Source organism: Strongylocentrotus purpuratus, unplaced genomic scaffold (assembly GCF_000002235.5).
Source record: "Strongylocentrotus purpuratus isolate Spur 01 unplaced genomic scaffold, Spur_5.0 spur5_contig_838, whole genome shotgun sequence".
NCBI lineage: Eukaryota > Metazoa > Echinodermata > Echinoidea > Camarodonta > Strongylocentrotidae > Strongylocentrotus > Strongylocentrotus purpuratus.
In genome coordinates, this window is record NW_022145544.1 from 1,704,992 (window position 1) to 1,730,448 (window position 25,457).

A 25,457-nucleotide genomic window follows, 5' to 3' on the forward strand; every position below is an offset into this window, starting at 1 on the left:
TTTTCATGCATGTGATGTGACAACTTGTTTACTTTTATGGCGCCATCTCGTGTTCAATATTAGTGAAGCTTGTGCGTTGTCATATCAACTTGTGCCTGAGCAGACACGATTTTGATCAATAAATCTGTAAGTTAACTAATTGATTGTTGAAGAATAAAGAAATCTATGTCAATTCTGATAGAATTATAAATATTGTACCGTTTCTACTAATATGCATTGCATGTGATATGGAATGTTAAAAAGTTGGATATTGTACTAAGTCTATCGTTGTGTCCGTTAATGTTATTTGATGTCGCTGAACAACGAAAAGACCGCTGTCACCACCACATGTGAGACATGCGACCGCCGAACTTCGGGCAGTGACTGGGATGTATGACTGGTAATGATGAAGGGGGGTAGGGGTGTCTGGCCAAAATAAAGCTGTCCATTTCCCCTGTGGATTTAAAGAAAACATGCATCAAGTAGCACTAAACAACATGAATATTTGTAATTTATATACCAAATATGAGGAAAATTATAGATTTGAAGTGTAGACTACAGGAAGATTATCAAATTGCATCATCCTGATCATGCATGATGATCATGCAATGCAGGATGCATTTAAATGTAGTCTTAACTTTATCTTCTTCCTGAGTGATGAGTGACTGCAAACAACTGATTATTATGTCGCTTTTAAAGAAGGTCTGTCACATTGCAGTAATTTATTTTCTTTTTGAATTATGTGACTTATCTTGTGTGGAGGGTGATTAAATAAAACAAATGATATGATATTGAAAAAAGTTAATAAATAAAGTCAAAGATGTTGCTGGTTGAGCTATTAATCCTGTCTTGAGGCCCTTGACACAAAGTTGCCAATAGTATTGGCCTTGATGATGTCCTGGGGGAGTTCATTCCAGGAAGGTTTTGATACTATAGGTTCAACAGTGGGGGGCAAAGTTGTTGGTTGCGACTTTCTGGCACAAGGAATTACAGTCTAGAGTAGATCTAGACTAACTTCTAATTTTGATCAAGATCTAGAGGTGCACTGTTTGAAATCAACCATCCAGGTAAATCAGATAAATAAACAATGTATATGTAATTGAGAAAACATGCAAACAGATTTGCCTTTTGTGTATAAGATTAGAACCATAACAAATCATTTTTCCGCTCATCAGGAATAACAGCATGAAACTTCAATGAAAAAAGAAAAAACACATCAAGATGTCAGCCACAGAGCAAGAAGGGAAGCCGTCCAACGGCAGTGAAACAACAGAAGGGGAGAGTGAGAAACAACCAGATGGCTCCATTCCATCTCTAGAAGGAGAGAGAGAAAGCCTTCAAGCGGAGGAAGAAAGTTTGAAGTCAGACTCTCAAGAAAGGAGTGGTTCCACCGCTGGAAAGTCAGAAACTAGTGGTCAAGAAGTGGAGAGCGTAAAGGAAGATGGTGCTGATGGAGGGAAGGAAGGATCAGATGAGCAGGCTGGATCTCAGGTTTGAAACAGTCTTGTTGTTTTCTACTGATGAGAGTTGTATGCATTGAAAAATATAAATTGTTCTTTGAAATGTAAAAGATAATTGTAAAAGATTCCTTCATTTATTTCACATGAAGTAGATGTGTCCACTATTAGCAAGGTGTCACAAATCAAACAAAATTTATATATACCGGTAATATATCAATTTATATTGCAAACAAAGTATTTTGATTGAAATCTAGGCTACTGGAATGATCCATATTAGTTTGTTTTTATCAGATCTACAGATTTGCAGCCATAAGTACACATGTACATGTAGTGTTACAGTTCAATTATTTGCATAATCCCCTCCCCCTCCTTCAGATAAGTACAGAAACATCAGAAGAAACAGAAACGGCCGACTCTTTCAGCTCTGCTGAGATTCATGCTTCAAGAAGAGGACGGTCCAGGAAGAAGAAAGATGAACCTGTTATACCGGAAGGAGAACATACTGTTACACTCTCAGTTGTGATTGCTAAGGCCATACCAACAGGTAAATCGGTACAAATTTATGAATCGGATCAAGTCTGTCATTAAAGGGGGTTAAATGCAAAATTTCCTCACAATACATGTAAGTATATATCGAGGGGTTTGAACCATAAGGTTCCTTGCAGCTCTTAGAGATGACTATATCCTTCATCTGCACAAGGTTGCAGGTGAGGGTCTATGAGCATTGAAGGCTGTTTGACTTCCATTTAGATCTGTCATTGTAACAGACCAATGTTAATGTTGAATTTAGCTCATTTGCAGATTCCTAATAATGTCAAATCAAATATTTCATATTCTGACCACGTTAAACTTTTTATTGTCCTGATTATAGCTGCATTAGATTTTATATTTAAAAAAAAAGTTGTTTCAAACTCTTATTCACTCATTTTCAATGTATCGGACCTTGTTAATTGTAAGAGAGAAAGTTAAAAAATCCAACATCATGTCATTTTCATCTATATTTTATTCAACAGTGGATGACCCAGACATGCCAAAGTTGGAGGATGTGATGAAGAAGAAGAAGCAGAGGATCGTGGAGGCGCCCAAGGCACAGGGCTACTACCACTGCCAATACTACCTGCTTCCCGATGATGCCGAGCCCATCAGAACGGATGTGGTGACGTTTGGTATGGCAGCTAAGATCTACACAGAGCATGATTCGAAGGTGCTAAAGACGTGGCAGGAGGGAGATCTGACATGGGTTGCTTGGTCACATAGGTAACATGTTTGGAATCATTGTTTTGTTGAGTTTTTAAATTTGAGGCTTCATCTGGTGGGTGTTTCACAAACCTGTCATCAGTGACAAATGACAGTTTTTGGTTATAAGCTAGTGAAATCCTTGCTTCTGATTTGTTATCAGCAGATTTGTCACAGATTTTTGTCACTTGTCATTGAAAAAAGACTTGGTGAAACACCCCCTAGTGTATAATTTTAGATGAAACAGATTGAAATTAGCACTGACATATTCTATTCTGGGGTTGACAAATGATATGTCCTATGACTTTGTAATGGTGTGCTTGATTTTCATACACTTGGTATCAAAAGATGCACAAGATGTGAATTTAAAAAGTTACCATGACCTGTGTCACATTGTTCATGCATCACAACATTTCTGGGGTCTTATTAGAATTGAAGTCTAACAACTTTTTTGATCAATGTACTGATGTTAGTATCATTTCGCCTCTCTTTTACCCAGCCACAAACTTCATGTCACCAAGGATGTTCTCCTAAAGCTCTTTAACCATAACCTAGAGCTACGGGTGTGGGAATCTAGAGAGAAGGTTGCTCCGAAAGCCCGCTTTGACCGCCCAAAGGCATTCCGCTTGCCCCACGGGAAGCCAGGAGAGGATGCACAAGACATAGGTGGAGTGAGGTCTCTGGTCCTCAAGCAGTCCATGAGTTATGAGGCCTTGCAGCCTAGGAAGTCCTGCCTTGACAGACCTGTACCAACAAAGGGACCACCTGAAATGGGAGATATGAAGCAGTACCAGAAAAGAGGTATGATGTGGTGTATGATGATGGTGGTGGTGGTGATGATGATGATGGTGATGATGATGGTGGTGATGATGATGATGATGATGATGATGATGATGATGATGATGATGATGATGATGGTGATGATGATGATGATGAAGATGATGATGATGATGATGATGATGATGATGATGATGATGATGATGATGATGATGATGGTGGTGGTGGTGGGGTGGTGGTGGTGGTGGTGGTGGTGGTGGTGGTGGTGATGATGATGATGATGATGATGATGATGATGATGATGATGATGATGATGATAATGGTGGTGGTGGTGGTGGTGATGATGATGAAGATGATGATGATGATGATGATGATGATGATGATGATGATGATGATGATGATGATGATGATGATGAAGATGATGATGATGATGATGATGATGATGATGATGATGATGATGATGATGATGATGATGATGATGATGATGAAGATGATGATGGTGGTGGTGGTGGTGGTGGTGGTGGTGGTGGTGGTGGTGATGATGATGAATAGAATAGATCCATTAAATAATGTAATTTTGTTTCATCAGCCTTTTTCAATGTATTACGGACCATATAACCAATCAGTTCATGTTTAATATCTAATTCTTAAATCGTTCATGTTTTGCAGATGAAAAGGGGAGGTTACTTCCTGATGCAAAGCCCAGTCGTTCACACTCAAACGAAGGTTCCAAGGCACTGCTGCCAAAGCCGCCTTTTGCTTCTGAACACACGGTCAAGCTCCATCATTCACACCATGAATCCCAATCGGCAAGGAAAACAAGTAAGGCAGAGAGCACCACTACATCCAAACTCTCCCAGAGAGCAGCCAGTTCACCTCCACACAGCAAGGATAGCACGCAGGCTAAGAAAGAGAGCTTGTCGTCAGCCGTGCAGGGAAAAGATGGAGTCAATGGAGTCGATGGAGGAACTCCTCGGTCAGGTATGTGATCACTGACACTTTTGAGCCGAGTAGCGTGAGTTGTAATGCTCCCCAGGGAGTGGAGAAAGTGCATACATTGTGCGGGCAAGCCAGAATCCGATGACTGGGGTAATAATGTAAAGCGCTTAGAAACTCGGACATTCCCGATGTATTAAGCGCTATATATAAGCAAAAATATTATTATTATTTTGATAATCCCCATAGAAACAAACGATTGATAAGTTTAGTCTGATTATGTTCATGTTACATAGACTATGAATTTCCACATTTCATGTCTTGTCTTTTGCCTTTTTCGATGCCAACATGAACAAACATGTGACTCTTTTCCAAATGTACTCTTGTTTTATATTCAATGATTTTCTTTGTTTTTACTGAATAAATAATAATAATTAAAAACAAAAAAATTATGTTCTATATCCAGCAGGCTAGAGAAATTAAAGGCTTTATATGATTGGCTGATTTTAGAAGTGTATAGATAACATTTTCAAGTAACAAGTTTTCAATTGTGCATCTTTTTTTGCATCCTGCACGTCTATTGAAAACATCTTCTGCTTGAGTATTCTGAAGGCATTATTAGACCAGTCATTATGATGAGAGTTTCCCAGTAGATTAAGGGAGAATGAAACATATATTATACTCAGAGCTTTTACAAGTAGGACAATGCAAAGAGAACTAAGCCATTAGAATGGATAAACAAGGAGCATGGTCAATGAACCTTCAGATAGCCAAAGACAAAGACAGGAAACTTGCAGAGTCAAGTAGAGAGAGACGAGGAATAACCGTTAAAAAAATTGTCAGTAGCCTTTCAAAAACATTGTAAGATGAATACTATTAGTATCCTATCCTTAATACAGGAGGTACAATATTATTTATACTTTATAGGAGGCTTAAATAAAAACATGTTACACCAAGGTTATGTGCTTCACGAGAGCGCTACCACGGTTCTTCATTTACTGCATGTATTTCACTGTTACAAGTCTGTCACAAGGTGGCGCCATTTCACTATTAATTTTGGGACATAGTGACTAATCTCATTACAAATACATACAAGAGAGAAGATATCTTAAAGGCCGGCTGTACTAGTTCAGCCAAAAGGGATTAGACCACCCAATGAGGTCACTGACAGGTGGCTATCTCATTAACTCAGCTCTCAATTAATATAAGAAAAAAAGGATCATGGGGGACCAACAGGCACCAATTGGGGAAGTTTTCTATATAGATGGAGCAAGTAGCTACAAGTAGTACAGCGGGGCTTTGATTTATTTATTTACATATTTATCCTTATTTTAATACTTTTAATCTGTCAGGTACGCGGAGGGTGTTCAAGGACTCTCCTATGCAGAGAGAAGCCAAGAGGAAATCCTATAAAGCCGAGCAAGCAGCAGCAGCCAATGCTGCACACATCAAGAAGTATGGCAATGCCTGCATCCCTATCAGAATGAAGCTACTCTTTGCAGGTAAAACAAATTTGTAGTTCATCTTCATTCCACGTCTATATTCATTCTCAGCTTTAAAAAGAAAATGTTCCTTGTTTAGTAGCACAAGAAGTTGCATTTTGAATTCATGGAGGCATTAGCTCCTCATGTAACCCACAGGGCAATAATTTGTGTATATCATCACACTTTTTGTTAGTGATGCATAATATGTCTTAGCTGGAGAGTCTTAGCTGGAGAGATGTTCTGGCGTTGAAGTGCCTGGAGTGGATGGACAAGCTCAAAACAAGCATTTTAATTGCACTGCCTCCCTCAGTATTATCTTATTCTTTTAATGCAAAATACTTAAAATTGTGATGATTGTTAAATGTTATGTTAAAATGTAACTATTCTGTATGTATTTATATATTTATTTACATGTATGCACCTTCAAATGTCCAAAAACAAATTTTACATATTTTTTACATGACAATAAATTATCTTGAAATCTTAAAAAATCTTGAAATCTTGAAATATACATAATGTACACATGCACCATTGATTAAAGATCATCATCCAAGCCATAATTGTCGGTTTAAATCTAAATGAATTGTCATTGGTTATGCAAAAATCAGGAACAGGAAAGAAAAAATAGAAAGAAAGAAAAAAAAACCTCTTACCCTTATTAAGCTTCAGCTCACCGGTGGTGCTGCTAAACATCTGTCTTAGCTTTTCCATATGTAATAGAAATGGACAAGTTAGCTTTTTTTGTCCCAAATGTCACATTTATGACAGCAACTATAAGTGAAACTTGACACAATGGGAGCCATATCCTGGGGAAATACCAACATTTTATTTCAAGCCCAAAAGAGGATATTGGTTGATAGCTCATGGGAAGTTTGATCAGGAAGTAGTCTCCTGGCAATATTTCAAAGACACTTTTAGAAATGTCTATCGCAACAATAGATGCTATATTAACCATGCAGCATTGGAAAGCCCATAAATTGTTTTTAAATTTGATTGTATAAGATCTCACCTTCCACTTTTGAAGGATAGAGAACTTTAATTTTGCAAAATTTGTAAATGCTTGAAAGATGATGTCCTCGCAGAAACTTTCAGATATATGACCATCCAAAGAAAACACGTAGAAACACAAAATGTTATTGATCAAAATTCCTCTGTAGATCTGCCATCGTACATTAATTCTCAATGCACTTTTGAAAAGAAATCTTTGACCTCTGGTGAAACCCCAATACCCCATGTACCTTCCTAGTATCAATAACAGGGGCACCTGAATTATTATCTCATGACGAGTTGCTAAAAGTGTGGTTCTATTGTTTAGCTTGGCATTGAAAAAAGATATTTTAAAAAAAAAATGGGATAAAAGAAATAATAGATTCTGGTAAATATTGTTGCTTTAAACAATCTGTTGTGTGCAGATACATCTATTAAATGAAATTTGAAATATGTATTCCTTAGTTCAGAATTTGTTTTATCTTTCTGATTACTAATGTAATTGATTTTAGAGGCTACCAGCAAAAGATTTTGTTCTTTAATTGGAATTAGATTTATATTCTTGTTATTTTTAATTCTAATTTTGTTATTCATTACATATGTTAGCTATAATAATTTTGAATATTTTGTAGATTTGAAGACCGTCACCAATCGCCTGGAGTCACCTGTGGTAGGAATCAAGGACGTCTTCATCACTGTATCTCTGGACGGCCCTCTCATGTCCCCAGACCAACGATTAGAACTTAACCCCTTGGTCCTCAAGGTAGTCTCTGCCTTAGGTATGCCTGAAACGCCGCTGAGCCATGCCGAGCTGGGGAGGAGATGTATGCCTGTACATACGTCGTACAAGTTCTGCAAGCAACCCGAGTACAAGAGCAGGAGGAGGGAGCACAGTAAGAACATCTACTGGGATGACATCAATGTAGAATTACTGGGTGAGTTGAATGAAGGCAGCTGTAGAATGCTCCATTGATCACTTGCTTTAGTGATGTCTGTTATATTAAAGGTTGCTAACAAACATGAATAGTTTGAGGGTAATCATTGATAGGATCATTTTGTTTAAAGAAATAGGTTATTGAATGCCTCTTATTTCCAATGGCATCCAAGCTCTTTGACTTGGTTTTATATTTAGGAATGCGCATGCAACAGAGAATGTTGTCTTTAAATGAAATGTATGTGGATTGATATGAAATGGATTCCTTTTGTAGGACACTGTATATCGCAGTCACTTTGAAAACATTTTGTTCATCATTCCGACTTGTGAAATCAGCTCATGCTACAAACACTTGTACCCCACTCAAGGCCATTCAATATAAATTTGACAGCATAAGAACCATACTTTCTCCATTTAATGCTTGCTTTGAATATGCCAAATAAACTCAGTGTTCTGCATCTTTGTGTTCTCTTCAGGTATCATTCCTAAGGGCGAGCTGCTGGAGTACCTACGTGGAGCTCCTCTTGAGATCCAGGTTCATGATCGAGACAGGAGGCCCGAAGACATCAAACAGAAACCAACCCTGTTTGGTGAAGATACAGAGGATGACAAAATCAGCAATGTAGGCATGGTAGCAAGTAAGTACAGCTTTTAAAACATTTTAAAGCCTGTCTGCACTAGTTTGGCCAGGGGGATTAGACCTCCCTGCAAGGTCACTGACAGGTGGTTATCTCATCTAATCAGCTCTCAATTAACATAAGAAAAAGAGGATCATGGGGGACCAACAGGCATCGATTAGGCATTGTTTGCTATATAGAGGGCGCAAGTAGCAGTGGGGCTTTAATCCATGTTTTGTAGTCCGAGTGTTTTGAGTTTTGATCCCAGTATGAACTGAATTCGAATCAAAATTCACCCACAACAAAGCAGTACCTGGTTACAAGAAGTATGTCTAAGATTGATGTACATTGTCAAGGGTGGTGTAGTGAGACCTAGGATTCGTTTCACAAAGCCTTTTTTCAATGACAAATGACAAAAATCAGTGACAAATTTGCTGATAACCAATCAGAAGCAAGGATTTCACTATCTTATAACAAAAACTGTCATTTGTCACTGATGACAAGTTTTGTAAAAATGGGGCCCTGACTATAGCTCAAGTGCTAATGATGTTTTGTTGAATAATGTTTAACAGAAAGGATTTGTATTGAAAGCTGTGCTTGCATTTCATATAGTTTTTAGCGATTCCTTGTTTGGAACTGACATTTGAGAGTATTGTTATAAAAAGTAAAAGACATGTCTTGATGGACATCTTGGCATAATGGCATAATGCTTTTCACAAGATGCTTTAAAATACTTGTATAGTTGTAAAATGCATGTCTGTATGAGTCTGTGAGTTTATGCCCAAGAATTGTGTGTGTTGCTACTCTTTTAGTCAGTACTAAAAATATTAAAAACTCTTGTCTTTTATTTTCTTGCTTTAAAGTTAGAAAACTACACACATTCCCTGTCTTAAAAAAAATCTTATCAATAGCATATAATGCCTTTCACAAGATGCTTCAAAATCCTTGTATAGTTTTGTAAAAGGCATGTCTTTATGTGTCTCTGAGTTCACGCCCAAGAAATCTAAATCACTCTCGTCTTTTATACTTGCTCTCAGGTAAGAGAACAACACACAATCCTTTCAAGGGAAGAATCAAACCATGGGATCCTTATGGCATCGCTAAGATCGACCTGTCTGGCTTGCTCCTTGGTGAGAAGATCATCTACCAGACATCACCCATCCATAACTGCCCCCTCCCTGATCTATTAGGGAGGGGTGTGAAGAACAATAGGCTTATGGGTGTGTCCAACGCAGCTGATGGACCAAGTGAGTACCTACCGATTTTTCATATTTATATTGAGTAATTGTACCTTCTAAGGATTTTAAAATTAAGAAATTTGAGGCACTTAATTTGAACTTAAAGATAAAGACCAGTTATGGTCATGCGATTGCATTGTGAAAGAAACGTTGTGGAATTCAGAAAAGGTTGATCATCTAGCATGTAAGTATTGGTGTGTACTGCAAGGTTCTGGAATCATCAAAATGATAAGAAATTTGGCTCAGTCTTGGTAAAGTTACAAGCACTGTACACAGAAAGATGTATATGGGACTACGCAACACATGCGTTATATCTATCAGGTCCAAATAGATATAATAATGTACCAAATATATCAATTAGTAGGCGGTTTCTCTGCAAAATTTGTATGATCACGTATTAGTAAAAACATATTCTTTCGCATGATTGGTAATAAGAGCTTCCATTTCATTTTTTGAGAGGGGGGCGTTTCCAGAACTGGTCTTTACCTTTAAGATAAGTTCAGATTATAACAGATTAAAAACTAGCTTGGCTGTTATACAAAATGTCAGCACATTCACATTGTTATAATCTCACCATCCATTATGATTTAACAGAGGATGAGCCATTGCCTGTTGGTCACTACATCGATTCAGGGGCGAGGTTAAAGGTCAGACTGGAGGTCGCGCATGCCATCACGACCCCACAGGAAGTGCAATCCAAACCAGCAGTGGAAACTCACTCAGAGGTGAGAAATTGTTCCAGTTCTTTGTGACAAATAGTAGCATGTGCTGTAAGAGCTCTGCTTGTGATATTCACTGCATGATGTTGGGATCATTAAAGAAAACTTGCAGATATCATTCTTTTTTATTTTCTTCATTATTGTTATTGTAATATTTGGTATTTTATGGATGAAATGATGCACATGTTGACTTAAGACATGACACCTATTTAATATGGCAAGCGTCCTAGATTAACCTGCCAAAAGTTTGGGGAAAAGGAACTATTAATTCCCCATAGCCATTCTTACCCATATTAGCCGATGTGATTCAATCAAATCTAAAATCAATGTATGTTGAGAACTGTTCTTAAAAAAAAGGGTTTGAAAATTGGAAAAGATTACCGTTGTAATGCAAGACAAATCATGAAATCATGTTAATGGTCTCATGTATCCCCATTGTCTTTGGCTATAACTTTATTGCATTGTTATTCCTTTGCCTTCCCAATGCAGTGCCCATTCTCTTGTCTCGTCTATGTCTTTGGCTACAAGAACACCAAGTTCCTTCACCAGCTTCTGAGACTAGTAATATCAATCAATGCCGAGGCCTTGGACCTGGGACATCTACCAGATCATATCGTAGAAGCAGCTTTATCAACCTACAAACTCTCAACGTAAGTTTACCATGCAATTCTGAAACCCATTTCTTGTGCTTCATGAGGCTTTCTAATCAGAGTCATTAGGGACTTTTAGATTGAGTGGACGAGAACGGTGTGAACGTCCACTGATCATACGTGTCCATGGCAAGCCGTTTTAACATTTATTACTATTTCTTGATATCAAGAAATTACTTCCTGTTGTAAAGCAATGGTAATTCTTGATATCAAGAAATAGGAATAAATGTTAAAACGGCTTGCCATAGACACGCATGATCAGTGGACGTTCACGCCGTTCTCGTCCACTCAATCTAAAAGTCCCCAATACTCAATATCTATGTATATGTGGCATACAGTCTTGGTACTTGGTTGGGTAATCCTTTTGGCAGCTCACTCAGAAAGCTATACTGGAATGGTAGGTGAGACTGTCGAAGCTGTCTTAGCGGCCACCTCTATATAAAGACCACCTCTCTATAGTAGTCACTTGTATAGCCTCCCTCTTGGAAGAAACGTGTGTTGAAGAACCTGTGTAGAAGGCAACCTGTCTACAGTGGCCACTTTCTGTGTTTCCCTTGGGCTGGTGGCTTTATAGACAGGTTTGACTGTATTTATGAATAACCCTTATGTGGAGGCTTTTTTAAAACCTTACCAGGGCCATGTCTTACAAAGAGTTGATATCAATCACAACAATGTACATAAGAGATAGGAGACTCTTTGTAAGACGGGGCCCTTGTATTACAGGGAAGGGAAACATTTTGTGAACAAATTACCCAGTATTGCTTTGAAGAAGAAGCTTTTTTGCATTAAGCTGCCTTTTACGTGACACTCCTTTGGGGCCTGAACAATGACTCCAAGTCATACTGATTAGAGAGCCTAGCTAGTACCATAAGGAAATATTTTGAATTTGTCATAAAAATATAGTCATGCTTTTGTCTTACTTTTGTGAGAGAATATGAATTTGAAGTGAACTATCAATTAAAATATATACTTTTGACTATCATCTGGGACCCGTTTCATCAAGCCTTTTTTAATGACATATATGACAAAAATCAGTGACAAATCTGCTGATAACCAATCAGAAGCAATTATTTCACTAGCTTATAACAAAAAATGTCATTTGTCACTGATGACAAGTTTTGTGAAATGGGGCCCTGAACATTGCCACTGGTGGCATTATAGAAGGTTATGCATTTTTTAACAGGTTGGTTAGAATATGCAGAGGCCTAAGGTATATATCTATATATTTAAGTTAACCGATCAGAATAGATATAGTAGTCTTTGTATTTGCTAGTACAGATTTGTGTAAGTTAAAATGTGTCTAGAGACATGTTGACAAGCAAGTTTTCATTGTGATTGTTTTGTAATCAATTCTTCATTTTCAGGGCTCAGCAGAAGAGTTCAGACCTGGACATCGTGACTGGTTTCCAGATTCTTGATGGAGAGAAACACATTTTTGTGTTAGAGGGACTAAGAGATCATTCAATCAATAAGCTGTGGTCCAGTCTACCTAGACCACAGAAACAAGGTAATTATCTTTTGTCTATTTTATAGTGCATTTAGCAAACATAGTTGAAAAAGAAGGATTAGAAAATATTTTGGAAATTAAGAACTGTTTTGATGAGATATTTTTTAAAGAAAGAAAAATCTTATAATATACTGACTTATATAATGGTTTAGTAACTGTTTTAGCCATTAAAAACTTCTGAAAAACAAGTAATATTTCAGTTTTGACAGAAGTTGTGTGACTTCAGCTTATGCTTAAATGTACAGAGCAATAAATGTTATCGCAAATCCATGACCTAGCTTGCCCTAAAATCTTCATTATATTAATATCTATTTTTCTTTCTTTCTACAGATGGAGTAATCTTTGAGGCCCTGTACAATTCTGATATGATGTTCAGTGAGAGGAAGTATGCTGCCCTCGATGTTGACCTGTGTCGCATCAAGCTGCACGAGCCCATGTCTGTAATCGTCAAGCAGCCGTTGCTGTATGTCAGAGACATGGTGCCAAGGCCTTGCTTTGAGGCACTCATCAAACTTGATCAGGTAAGGATGTTTTGAATAATATATTTTTGAGCTTATATAGTGAAGAAAAGAGAGATGCCCAATATTAATAACGAATCTAATGTATGTATGCTGGATAGAATTTTGTCTCTGAAATGTTAGGACACTATAAATGATAGAAACAGTGCCTGAAATGGAACTATTAAAAAGAAATTGTAAGAAGCATGCATATTTTATTTCTGATTCTTTCATGTGCATAAAGTGGAAATTATTTGATTTTCATTTAATTGCTACTGCATCACAGATCCTGTAATGAAAATACATACTGGTATATCTAAAAAGGAAAGCATGCACGTTCTTGTCCTTTTAAAAACGTTTTTTTTTTAAATTATTGACAGTTTCATGCCTCTTTGATCGTGCAGAGTAAACTACTGAACAGTGTCTACTATGAATTGAAATTAATTTTCAAGGTTTTTGAGATTTATTAAACAGAAAGAGATATATATTTTTTCAACAGAAGCATTTATGATTGGTTTTCAAAACTTTTATCGCTCCATTCTTCATACAGTAAGAATTAAACCAAGGATAAAATATTCCATTTTCTTTTCATTTAAACAGTTGGTCGGTCAAGATAAACTGAGGAATGTGAATAAGAATGACCTGTACCCCTCAGCCGAGTCCATCATATCATTGAGTAGAGAGTTTGGTGTTCCTCTCACTACAGCTGACTTTGAAGGTGAGTTACTTCACAATTCTACTAATGATTATAATCTGGATTTATATAGCGCTCAATACGAAATACCATCTGTAAGCACTTTACAGATATCACTTCCCGGGTCATCTGATTCGTTCATGCACAATGTGCACCATCTCTACTCCCTGGGGAGTATTCCATACCATTATAACCATCGTAAGGGCATATATGGCATTCCCTTACACAAAGGCTTTCATCATGCTACCAGGTCCATATTTCTCTCCTGGGCAAATGTAGATTAATGCCTTGCCAAAGGACATTAGTAAAATGTCGGAAATTGAACCCATGACCTTTGAATTTCAAGTCAAGTGCTCTAACCACTCAACTCTTACTCCCAACTTTCCAATCAGTTGATATCTTAGTAAGATTAATTATGTCTTGTTTTGTTGAACAGATCCGTAAGTACATTATCAAGAAAAATCATGGATTGTAAGCTATCGTCTCCTTCAATATTCTGTAAACTAAATTTCCAATTAATCACACATCTTTTTTTTCCTCCAGATTTGAAGGAGCGTGATGAGCCGGTATACCTGAGTGAGGATGCGATCCGATCCCACTCGGCCTCCCAGGTCCTGCCCAGTCTCAGACATCGTAGGATCTGGACCCCGCTAGAGATCTACAATCCAGACTACATCATGTACAAGGAGCAGATGGATCTCATGGGTCCCATGCATGACTTCATCAAAGAGAACATTGTAAGTCAACATACCTCCTCCTTCTTTTTTAATTAAAACAAACAAATTTTTTGTTGTCCTCTTTTCTTGCAAGTCCATTGCATAGATCATAGAAGAAAAACTGGTTATGGCAGAAAGTTTTGATAAGAATTTCACCAATGAATCAATTGGGTTTTTAAAATTTGTATTGAATATTATTTTAGCTCTGTACCATTAAAGACTGGTGCCTACTGTTCTTTTGTAACAAGAAAACTTTTTTTTTTTTCAAATCTGGTAAATCAAGTGGTGCCATCATTCTTTCATATTTGAAAATTATGTCTTCTTCAGGGTTGTGTGGAAATGTTCAAAGTTTTTAAAACAGCTAGACTTTAATAGAACATTAAAGATGTTTTACTCTTTTTTAAGCTTAATAGATCTTAATTTTGGACCACACGGTTGAATTTAAATTGTAATATCTATTATGATTTTTTTTTACTTTTTTTTATTTATCTATTTAAAAAAAAAAATTATCTATTTTTTAAAAATGAAAATAAATATTTTTTATATTTTTAAAACAGAACCATGTGAACCAAATAAGCGAAGAGAATACAGCTAAGAAGGTGAAACCACGTACCATTCGCATTGAACCTGTCAATGGTGTGGCTCATAATTACAGCTCACAGACACTCAATGCTACAGAACAAGCCAAGGAGCTACTCAGACAGGAGCTTGCACAAGTAAGTATTGATAGTGTTTCATGAGGTCATACTCGTATGTTTCTTGTAGATAAATGATGTCATAAAGTTTAGGTTGGTCAGAGGCTCTTCACATTTTAGCCCTGTGAATTCATCCTGCAGTCTTTGTCATTGCAGTAATAACCTTTAAATGAAATTCTTGGTCAGTTACGCCTTAAACTGCAAATTTTTAAAGATTCAATTGGATTTGTTAACTATTTTCCATGTAAGACCCCTTTGTTTTACTTCACCCCCTCCCCTTAAAATAACCAAGCCAACCCCAAATCCAAATCAATACCAAAACCCATGTCCAAATAATCTCCTTTGGGATCGCAGCTTCCATGATAGTTAGTGTTCAAGAAAAAAATTCAAAAATGATGAATATGTTTGAAGGTTCTTATCTATTACTTTTCTTGATAGTTTCCCATCCTATAATAATAATAATAATAATATTAATGGCTTCTTATATAGCGCACATGTCCGCAACGTTTTGTGAAGCTCCTGGCGCTGCCCAATTATTAACCTGGATTAAGCAAGGCGGCCATTGCGGCGCTCTAGCATTTCAAGGATTTAATTACTGCCTATATAAAATTCACGTTCTATATTTTGATTCTGCAGGAGCCAGACAGACGGTTCACCTACTGCAAGGATTTCAACTCCGCCTCCGTCGTCCCCGTCAATGTGGAAGCCGTCAAGAAGGCAGAGGAGCAGAGGTCAAAGGGCGCGTATCAGACCGACGATGGTTTTGTCTATCCAGGGATACCGATATCCATGGAAAGCAATGTACATCCCATGAAACCAGACCCTGCAAGGAGGGATGAGCTGAAGGAGGTGAGTGGAACACAGGATGGGATTGGTCAGTTTGATCCCACCTGATACAGTCAATCCTGCTTTAATGACCACCTGTCTACAAAGACCACATTTTCTGCTTCCCTTGAAAATGGTTTCTCATTGAAACATGCACTGAAGGAACCTGTCTATAAAGACCATTTTTTGTGTTTCCCTTTGGCGGTCACTATAGACAGGTTTGACTGTAGTTACATGTTGTCTGTATATCTGAATGCAGCTTCAGGAATCGATAAGATTTGATATGCTTTCAGAGGAGATGCTAGTTGCAGGTTAATTCTTGTAGCTTTTTCTTATGTTAACTTGAAAAACAATGACCTCAGGGATATTAGGTTTCCCTATGAGCCCAGCCAGATTGCATTTGGCACAGAATTGAACTCCTCTATATTCCATTGATGGATGGTAGATCTCAACAGAATAATAATGTTTGGAATTGACAGCCTTTTATTTGGGTCAAAATCTCAATTCTCTTTACACAAACTCTGAATTATATTGTTCATTGTATCTGTATATGTAAAATATTAAAAAGCTATTGATAGAGACCTTACAACAGGGGGATGTTTCACAAAGACTAAGATCGACTTTAAGTAGGACTAAACTATGGCAGGCCATTCAAATATGCCATTGTTTGCTCTCACCATTTACTAGCAGGTCTCTCAAGGGACGTATAAATCGTCACAAATCTACAGAATTACATTTTTTGATAGTTCATTATTGAAGGAAAAAATATTGTCAAAAGATCTTGATTAAAAGACCAATAGTGAGAGCAACGAGTGGCATAAATGTCCTGCCATGGTTAAGTCCAAATTAAAGTCGACCTTAGTCTTTAATTGTGAAACACTCCTCAAGATTTGTAGTGTGTTTTGCCTGTTGTCCTATCTTAATATTGTGAAACACATTTTCTATTGACAGTCCTGGATTGAGAACATCCTGCATGACAATGTCCTGAAGCCAACCCTGGAGTACCGCAGCCGTTATGAATGGGAGCAACGGGAGCAGGATATGAACCTTTGGCGGAAACCTCTCCCAAGTGGCTTCCAACCTGTCCCGCCCATCACCATCCACCTCGCCGGTGACACCCTCAAAGCCGAGAAACAGGCCGTCAAGAACACCGAGCAAGACGTCTGGAGGTCAAAGGTCAAGGTCTACGATACCCAGATGCACTTCCACAGGGTGGCCACCGAGACGGAGCTCATGGCCGAAGGATTCAAGTCCAGCAACCAGATTGATCGTCTTCGTGGCCTGCTCAAGGACGAGGCTGAGAAGCTGGCCCTGCGGCAGGCGAACTTCCAGGACATGCCTGCTCTGTCGGTTGTCATGAACCCGTCGGTTGATACGGCAGCCAGGGAGGCCGGACTACCTATCCCTGAGATGAATGATGATAGAGCATCTATGCTTGGACAGAGACCCATCTTCATGCCTGGTGCCTTCCCTCATGCCAGCCTAGCATTGTCCAGTAATAGGATACCAATCAAAGATATGGAGCATGCCAAGTTTGAAGAACTCAAAGGATACGACTTCAGGTAAATATTGGGCTTACAAATCTGGACAATAAACTTAAAGTATATTCATTGATAATTGTTGAACTAGTTAAGAGTACTAATGAATAATTTCCCAGCAAATTCATCAAAACAGTATCCAAAATTTTAGGGATTGCAGTATTTTGTTTGAAATTGCCACAAGGTGTAAACATGCTTTTCATTTTTTAAAGTTGAATATAGTATTGTTCAAGCCTCTAAGGCGATGTAAAATTGCTAATAAACAATTAATTTAATGCAAAGATTTATTAACACAATAAAAAACACCTCTGTACTGTTTTTGTGTTTAATAATTTAAGAGTCACCCAAAGTCAACTTGTAGATATTCACACCACCTCATCCCCCTTCGGTTTTTCCACTTGAATTGTTGATTGCATCTTTCGCCCTCGTTTTTGTATCACTGACTGGACAGACTTTACCACAAAGATCGAGGACCCGTCCACAAGCGTCTCATCCAGCCCCTCGCCACAGCAGAGAGGGACAACCATCTGTTCAGGAACTTGCCTTCTAAGCCTTACAAAGCTGAGACTAGCAAGCCAAGACCGGGCAACGAATGCTTCCGGAACCCCCCACCAGGCATCTACCCTGCCCATGTGCATACAGAGTTCTACTACCCCGACAGGGAGAAGTTCCTTGCCATGGGCGACACACAGAAGAATGTGACACAGAAGAAGAAAGTACTTGAGTCGGCCATGTAGACTGTGTTAACTTAAAAGTTGATAATATAAATTTGTCTATTTTCTTGGCCTTTTAAAAGAATACTTCACCCATTTAAGGTGCAAGGGGAAGGAGTTTTAGGAAGATACTGTTTAAAAAATGCAACTGCAACAGTCATATCATGCCAGCAACTAATATTATATATAAATGTGCCTTTACTTTACTATGTGACATGAATGCTTCAAGTTTTTATGGTGCAACTTATAGATCATGGAGTTTGTGGAATTCAGTTTGAAGGAGAAAGAGAGTTTCCAAAGAATACAATTACAACAGTCTTGAAATGTCGAGATCTTGAACGTACTGTTTGTAGTATCAATGTGCCTGATTTTCAGTCTTACCAAACTCACTTCAAATGTTTCAGGTTACTAAGGTGCAAGTGATGGTAGTGTGGAAAGAATTGTCAGGACTAAGAAATGGTTTCAAAGAGTTCTCCTGTATTGTTTATATCAGGGTAGCAGCCATACAAATAAGACAATGAATTCAATTTTTTCCATAACAATTATTTGCATTTTACTGTATGCTATTGCTTCAAGTGACCTCTAATATTTGGAGAAAAAAAGTTTTTCTACTTCAAGTTTGTGCTTTTTATACATACTCAATTTGATTAAGAAGGTTGGAAAGAAAGATATTGATGTTTCATCATCTCTTCAATATCAGCTTGAAGAGTCTCAAGCAGTGGATTAAAAAAATGATAAGCAGTGTAAAGTTTAAAGCAGCAATCACTTTGAAATTTTGCCTTTCCATCTTTTGATTGGTTTATGCCATCATCATGTTTCTTCCTATACAGTCTTCATACCATCCTTTTCGAAACGCAGCGTAATATATCATCATCGAATTCAACGTAAAAACGTTCTGATTTGCTTCTTTTAGCTTTGCACATTACATGAAAAGCGCATAACAATCTTGAATACTTTGGGGGAAATAACTGAAGTTACTCAAGTATTGATATAAAGAGAAGTGTAGATTTGTATATATTTGTAAAAATTATGTATATTGTTATATTAAATATGTCGATTTGAATATATATTTCTGTATAATGTACATATTATATAATGAATGAGATACTCTATAAGAGTGGAATATTTTCTTGAACTTTTCACTTCCATGAAACCTTTTGATTCTGCAACATACATATTCTTCAATTTCCGTCCATTGTCTATTTATGCACAGCTGTTGAACTTGTTTTATTGCCTGAACACACATAGACTGTATTGCTTCCATTCATATCTCGTTTAAAAATGTCATATATTAGCTTGAAATTAAAAGATAGAACTATTTACTTGAGAATATATTTCATATGCACTTGGATTCTTCCTTATATCACTTTAAAATGTTGGTGCAATACTTTTTGTCGAAGTAAGTCTATTCCTGAAAGTGAAACCTTTTGTGAACATAGAGCATCCTCTTCAACTTTGACATGTGTTATGTGATGAACGAATCTATTTAAAATGAAAATGTTCAGCATCATAGCCCATCATGTTGAAGGGGGTTAAATTCAATAGATGCACTGAATCGCCTATCAGTATATTCTTCCATTGTTTAGATAAATCTTTTTTGTTGTTGTATGATTGCATGTCACCTTGATGATGCTACACACAGTGCTAACTTTAACCCACCATTGTTCAGAGCTTCATACATTTCCAGCACACCTTGTACAGTATATGTAATAAAAGAAATGCTAACAAAAAGATATCCGATTGCATTCATTTGTCTCTTTATTTCAAGCATTTAATAAAGACTGCATCTTCCTTGAAAATACAGATTCTATATCTTTCTAAAGTAACATATTTTCCATCAAAGTGTCCATAATCTTGACTTATTACAATGGGAGTAGAAACCAGTACAAAAATATCGTACAGAAATTGGCAAAGTGGTTCTTTACAATATACACTGTATGTTGCACATGGTAAGCATGTTATACATTGTGTATATTAAGAATTTTTCGTGGAGGGGGGAGGGATGGTGGTAGTGGTTGAGTACAATGAAATACTCAATTATCACACATGTTTCTGAAGAAAATTCATTAGGGTGAAAGCGATAAAACTTCTCAAATAAAGTCTCTCCTTTTCAATGGACTTAAACAAACTTACTGTGATAAACAATACAATGGCCAACAAATAATGTCTTCATTTTGGTCACACTTTCTATTACAAAAGCACTGTTTTTTCTTTTCTTTTACCAATTTTCCCTATTAAAACAGTGGATTGCACAATGTACTCTTGAAAAGCTTCCTCAAAATTGATAAAATCTTCTGCATCTACTATATTTTTATATTTTAGGGCAATTTTTTTTTCTTCTTCAAGTTTTGGAAGTTAAAGAGTTTGTCTAATATTTCAGAACTTAATAGATTGTTTGATTTGACTACAAATTCAGATGACCAGATAAAACTGTTGGGATGATACTGAGCTTTCTCTTATTTCGCATACCAGTGATTTAAACAATCTTTCTTGGCTTCACACAAGTACATGTAGTAATACAGTGTTATATCAAAGAATAAATGGTTTCTTGCAATAAGTATATATTTGGCTTCAGGCTTCAGTTTAGAATTAAATAATGCTTCTTTCTTCATGCATTCTTTAGATTATATTTCATGCAATTTAGTCTATGGTATAAAACAATGTTTATATATCTCTGTTACATTTGAAATTTGATATTTACAACATTGTACAACACAATTTAAATACATGATATCATTCATACTAAAAAACTTGAAGATTGGTGGAGATTCTTCTCTTCAGTTTTCAAATCTACAAATATTCGTTGTGAAGCTTATTCCACAGACAAATTAAATTAAACAGTAAGAAAGGAATGCTATATTTGTGACCATATATTTCACTTTCAAAAACTGTAAAAACTGTAAAAAAAACAGTTCACATGCCAGACTTCTTGATCATAAAACTACCATGTACTCGATCTAAATTCAACCCTGTTGATAATCACTTACCGGTAGATCATCTGAGGTACAGTTTAGTTGCACTTATTTTCTACAGGCAAATATGATTGAATAATTTACTCCTCATCAACTGTAAAAGCATATAACATATTTTGTCGGTATGAATCATATACATCCGCAAAGCAAGGTGACGTAAAGCACTTTCAATACAGTAATTTTTCAAATTTTTAAATTCAAAGGTAAAATAATAACTGCCACAATAAAATTTGTTAGTTAAAGCACTCTTATAATCTGTAATTGATATGAATGCAGCAGTCTTATCCACCACAAAGTAATACAGTTTTGGTAATGGACCATGTGCATTGTGCAATACAAGATAGATAATGGCACAACTTAAAATAAACGAATTGACCCCTTCCACTGAATTTTACTCTATAGAAGGAGGTTGCCTTACCTTCATCCCTTTCTACATGTGCAGTTTCTAACATGATAAACTCTAACTTGTAAAACTCATTACTATTTTAGAGGGTACTCATTCCCTGCAAAGCCTATATATCACGACGGGCGATGTATATTGTATCATCCTTGAATAGGTAGATTTGGTGCATGTACCAGATCTAAGCAAGCTGTGCCATTTCTCCTGTTAGTATGACGAACCTAGCTGGCCATAATGGCAGGTAAGTTGGAAGTTGGCGGTGCTGCGATAGCTAAGGAAAAAAAGAACAGAGATGGTGTAAAATATGGTTATGTCCAGCATTTATCATGATATGCAATCTCTCCTCCGCCCAACAACCTTTAAAGTGATTTGGTAACATTGCCTCAGATTCTGAAGAAAAAAATTCTACATTTAGCTCATGCTGCATTCATAATTATAAACCTTGAGGTAAGTCAGGAATCCCATGACTTTTACAAGCCAATCGCCTGTTTGATTATCAAGATATTTGTGATTTGGAAAATAGAAATTTCATTTTTTTATGTTTTTTATAACACTGGGGAAAATGAGTATGGTAAAACCGGTCACTCAAAGATTTTTACTTTTTTGAGGCACTTCATGATCGCGATTTGAAGCACAATTTTTTTTTAGGGCTTCAATATTACACCATATCACAGACGCTGATAACACGTAGGGTCATGCATCTTAGATTTTGCATTGTTAAACAATATCTCATAGCGATTAACCCAAATGATCCAATTATGTCATATCTTTTCTTTCCCTTTGTACCGGCATGGCTCACAAAGGGAGAGAACACAACACAGGAACAAGAAAAGAGTGTTTGAATTTGTGAATATGGAGTATGAATAATAAATCTAGCATGGACAAATTTAATATGGTCAAATCTAACATCGTCCAAAAGCAGGCACAGCATCGGATACGTTAGGCCTGTATTCATCAGTTCGAGATTGCCAAATATCCTGCTATTTGAACTATTCCGATCGCAAATTATCCAGTTAATTTGCGTCTTCATCAGCCCAAAGTTGCAATTAGCGGGACATTTGGTTGAGATAATCATCCCAAGATATCTTTGACTAGTTTGCAAAATATCCCACTATTTGTCCGTTGCGTCTTCACCAGCCCGAAGACTCGTACTATGCGCGAACGCTGAGAAAAATATATTGAGCTAATTTCTTGAGCTCAAGTTTCTAATTTTGAGGTCAAATCTCGAGCTGATGAAGACGCGATTTGTAACTTCGGATTTACTTCCCAAATCAGAAATAGCGGGCTATTTGGAAATCTCGAGCTGATGAAGTGAAGACAGGCCTATAAAAAACATTTCTCTTCTACAATACACAAGAGATAGCAAGTGATGCATCCTTCCTTACCTGGTGTATTGTTGGTCGCTGGTGCAGTCAGGGCTAGTCTCTCTTGTGGTGCGCCCTCTATGGCTTCTGATGAATAAGAGACAAACATGAATGATGGTGGAACAATGGATGCAAAGTAATATCACTGATAGATTCTAGATGTTTTCACCAGCACAGATGCTCAGAGTCAAGGCACTTAAAGGTAAAGACCAGTATTGGAAACGCCCAAATTTCAAAAAATGAAATGGAAGCTCTCATTACCAATCATGTGAAAGAATATGTTTTGACTAATACATGATGATAAAAAATTTGCCAGGAAACCACCTACTAATTCATATATTTGGTAAATTTGTTTCTGTCATGGTCTGTGAGAGATATAGGGTAGTCCCATGTACATCTTTCTGTGTATAGTGCTTGTAACTTTACGAAGAATGGGTCAAATTTCTTATCATTTTGATGATTCCAGAACCTTGCAGATGCTAGATGCTAGATGATCAACCTTTTCTGATCGATTCCACAACGTTTCTTTCACAATGCAATCGCATGACCATAACTGGTCTTTACCTTTAACTATTCACTACTGATTATGTTACCCACCATAAGATTATTCTTTAGATGTCATCTTGTTTTAAGATTTCCCAGAGAGTTCCAACACATTCTAAATACAATAACTTGTAATGTGTAATGTTGAATAGTCTACCTTTATATATATCAAAATTGATGTATTCTTAAACAATTCAAGAACAGAGAATTCAGGATATCTTGGGGGACAAAAATATATTGCCAACAATATAACACATCTAACAGCAATGACTAATTGTCCAACTATAGATCCCTTTAATTGGTGATCATGACTTTCAATGAGTGTTTGTAAGTCTTACTTGTAAATTGAAAATTTAATTGTAAACTTGTTTAACTTAGTTTCAACCAAATTTTAATTTTTTAATGAGGGACGATGTTTTGTTTTACAACAATAATATAAAAGATTTGGGGGGTGTTTCACAGAGATCCTAAGTTGAACTTATCTCTAAGTTGGACTTAACAATTATGGAAAGCCGGTAGCATCTATGAAAATGTTTTGTAAAAGTTATCTTAAAAGGCTTAAATTGTTGATCTAAATCATTTATATTTTCTATTATCATGGGAGATTTCATGTTCTTGATGTGGAATTTATGAAAAGTCTAAATACTTGAATTTTCGCTTTGTATTATATTTTATTTTAAGGCTACAATTGGCTCTCCATAATTTTTAAGTCCAACTTAGAGATAAGTTTGACTTAGGATCTTTGTGAAACACCCCCCAGATCTAAGGAGATTTGACTCACTGTTTTCTCTCTCTTCCTTCTCAATCTTCTCCTCCTGCTCTTCAGCGGCTGTCTTGTCAGCTCTGAAGAAGATCCTTGCACTGCTCCAACTGTAGTACAGCAGATCAAACTCCTATACCAAATAAAAAATTAAATCAACTAATGTTAGCGAAATCATAAAGAAAGGGCCTGAAATAGTCATACCAAATGTTGCAATCAGTAGCTTTGAATATTGAGCTGATAAATGCTTCTATTTCATCAATATTGATGCATTCTGAAATGTTAAACATGTCGTAAAAGTATGCAATATTTTATTTCCAATGTTAAAAAAGAAGGGAACAAAGAACATTAGAAGACAATGAGTAATAACCCCTTTAGATATATAGTACTGCTAAAAACTCTAATTGCACAGAATTGGTTTGATTGCAAGCTACGAAATTTGCTCATAATACAGATCAGTGAAAGACATTTCAGAATGAATCCAGTGAATATCTTGCAGGATGTGATTTTGTTAATGCTACCATGGCCTTAAGGCAGTTTAGCTAAAAGCAAGTGCAAAAAGTGCAAAAGCAAGCATGGTAGCACTTTGTATCCACCTTGAGCATCACTTGGGATGGATGTGTGTACAATATAAATGTAGCCTATTAAAGGGGGTGTAGCATGACGAGACTACGTGTCTTTCCCATGGCCTGACTCGGGGCCAATCAGGTATAATATGACTACGGACGACGCAACCGCAGTCTTCACTTGCGTGCAACCTACGCAAAATCGAAGCATGAGGAGAACTTCGGTCTGTTTTGCAAACTCGTGCAGTTGTTCAAAAGAGAGTTGTAGATGACATTAACCAGTATTTGCCATGCTACACCCCCTTTAATATGATTCTTACCCTTTGGTATGTGTCCAGTCTCTTGATGGTGAGTTGTGCTGTGTTATGTAGCTTCTCATCTCCTCCCATCTGCTTCCTTACTGTCTCCTGTTCACACGAAAAAAAATCAAAGATGGATACCATGCTTTGTTCAAAATTTTAGTCTACTTTACACTCTCGTACCATTTGTGTAAATCTCTCTCTCTCTTCTTTCATCTGAGGCAATGTTAGTTTAGAGCCTGTCTGTACTAGTTTGGCCAGGAGGGATTAGACCACCCAGCATGTTCTCTAAACAGGTCATCAACTCAGCTCTAAATTAACATAAGACAAAGAGGACAATGGGGGACCAAT

The 25,457-nt window shown here is 36.9% G+C and overlaps 2 protein-coding genes across 3 annotated transcripts in view; one reads left to right on the forward strand and one right to left on the reverse strand.

Annotated features, from left to right (window-relative positions):
- Positions 1–36: 36 nt before the first annotated feature.
- On the forward strand, positions 37–19,937 carry LOC755639. Its single transcript, XM_001191000.4, has 20 exons — positions 37–126; positions 1,155–1,470; positions 1,815–1,983; positions 2,453–2,696; positions 3,175–3,476; positions 4,122–4,433; positions 5,741–5,890; positions 7,492–7,794; positions 8,270–8,431; positions 9,448–9,657; positions 10,243–10,373; positions 10,857–11,017; positions 12,382–12,524; positions 12,855–13,045; positions 13,622–13,739; positions 14,259–14,452; positions 14,989–15,147; positions 15,763–15,975; positions 16,903–17,513; positions 17,941–19,937. Exons 2-20 carry the CDS (start codon positions 1,201–1,203, stop codon positions 18,224–18,226), a joined length of 4,329 nt encoding a protein of 1,442 aa, XP_001191000.4. The 5' UTR covers positions 37–126; positions 1,155–1,200; the 3' UTR covers positions 18,227–19,937.
- Positions 19,938–25,457, reverse strand: part of LOC756083 (WASH complex subunit 4) — a 34,152-nt gene continuing 28,632 nt past the window's right edge. For both annotated transcript variants that reach the window (XM_030987039.1, XM_030987035.1), the window contains exons 33-36: positions 25,128–25,214; positions 24,263–24,374; positions 22,960–23,025; positions 19,938–21,845 (exon numbers count right to left, since the gene is read on the reverse strand). In XM_030987039.1, the coding sequence (XP_030842899.1) occupies positions 21,796–21,845; positions 22,960–23,025; positions 24,263–24,374; positions 25,128–25,214 (315 nt within the window). In that variant the 3' untranslated portion in view covers positions 19,938–21,795. The remainder of the gene's footprint in view (positions 21,846–22,959; positions 23,026–24,262; positions 24,375–25,127; positions 25,215–25,457) is intronic.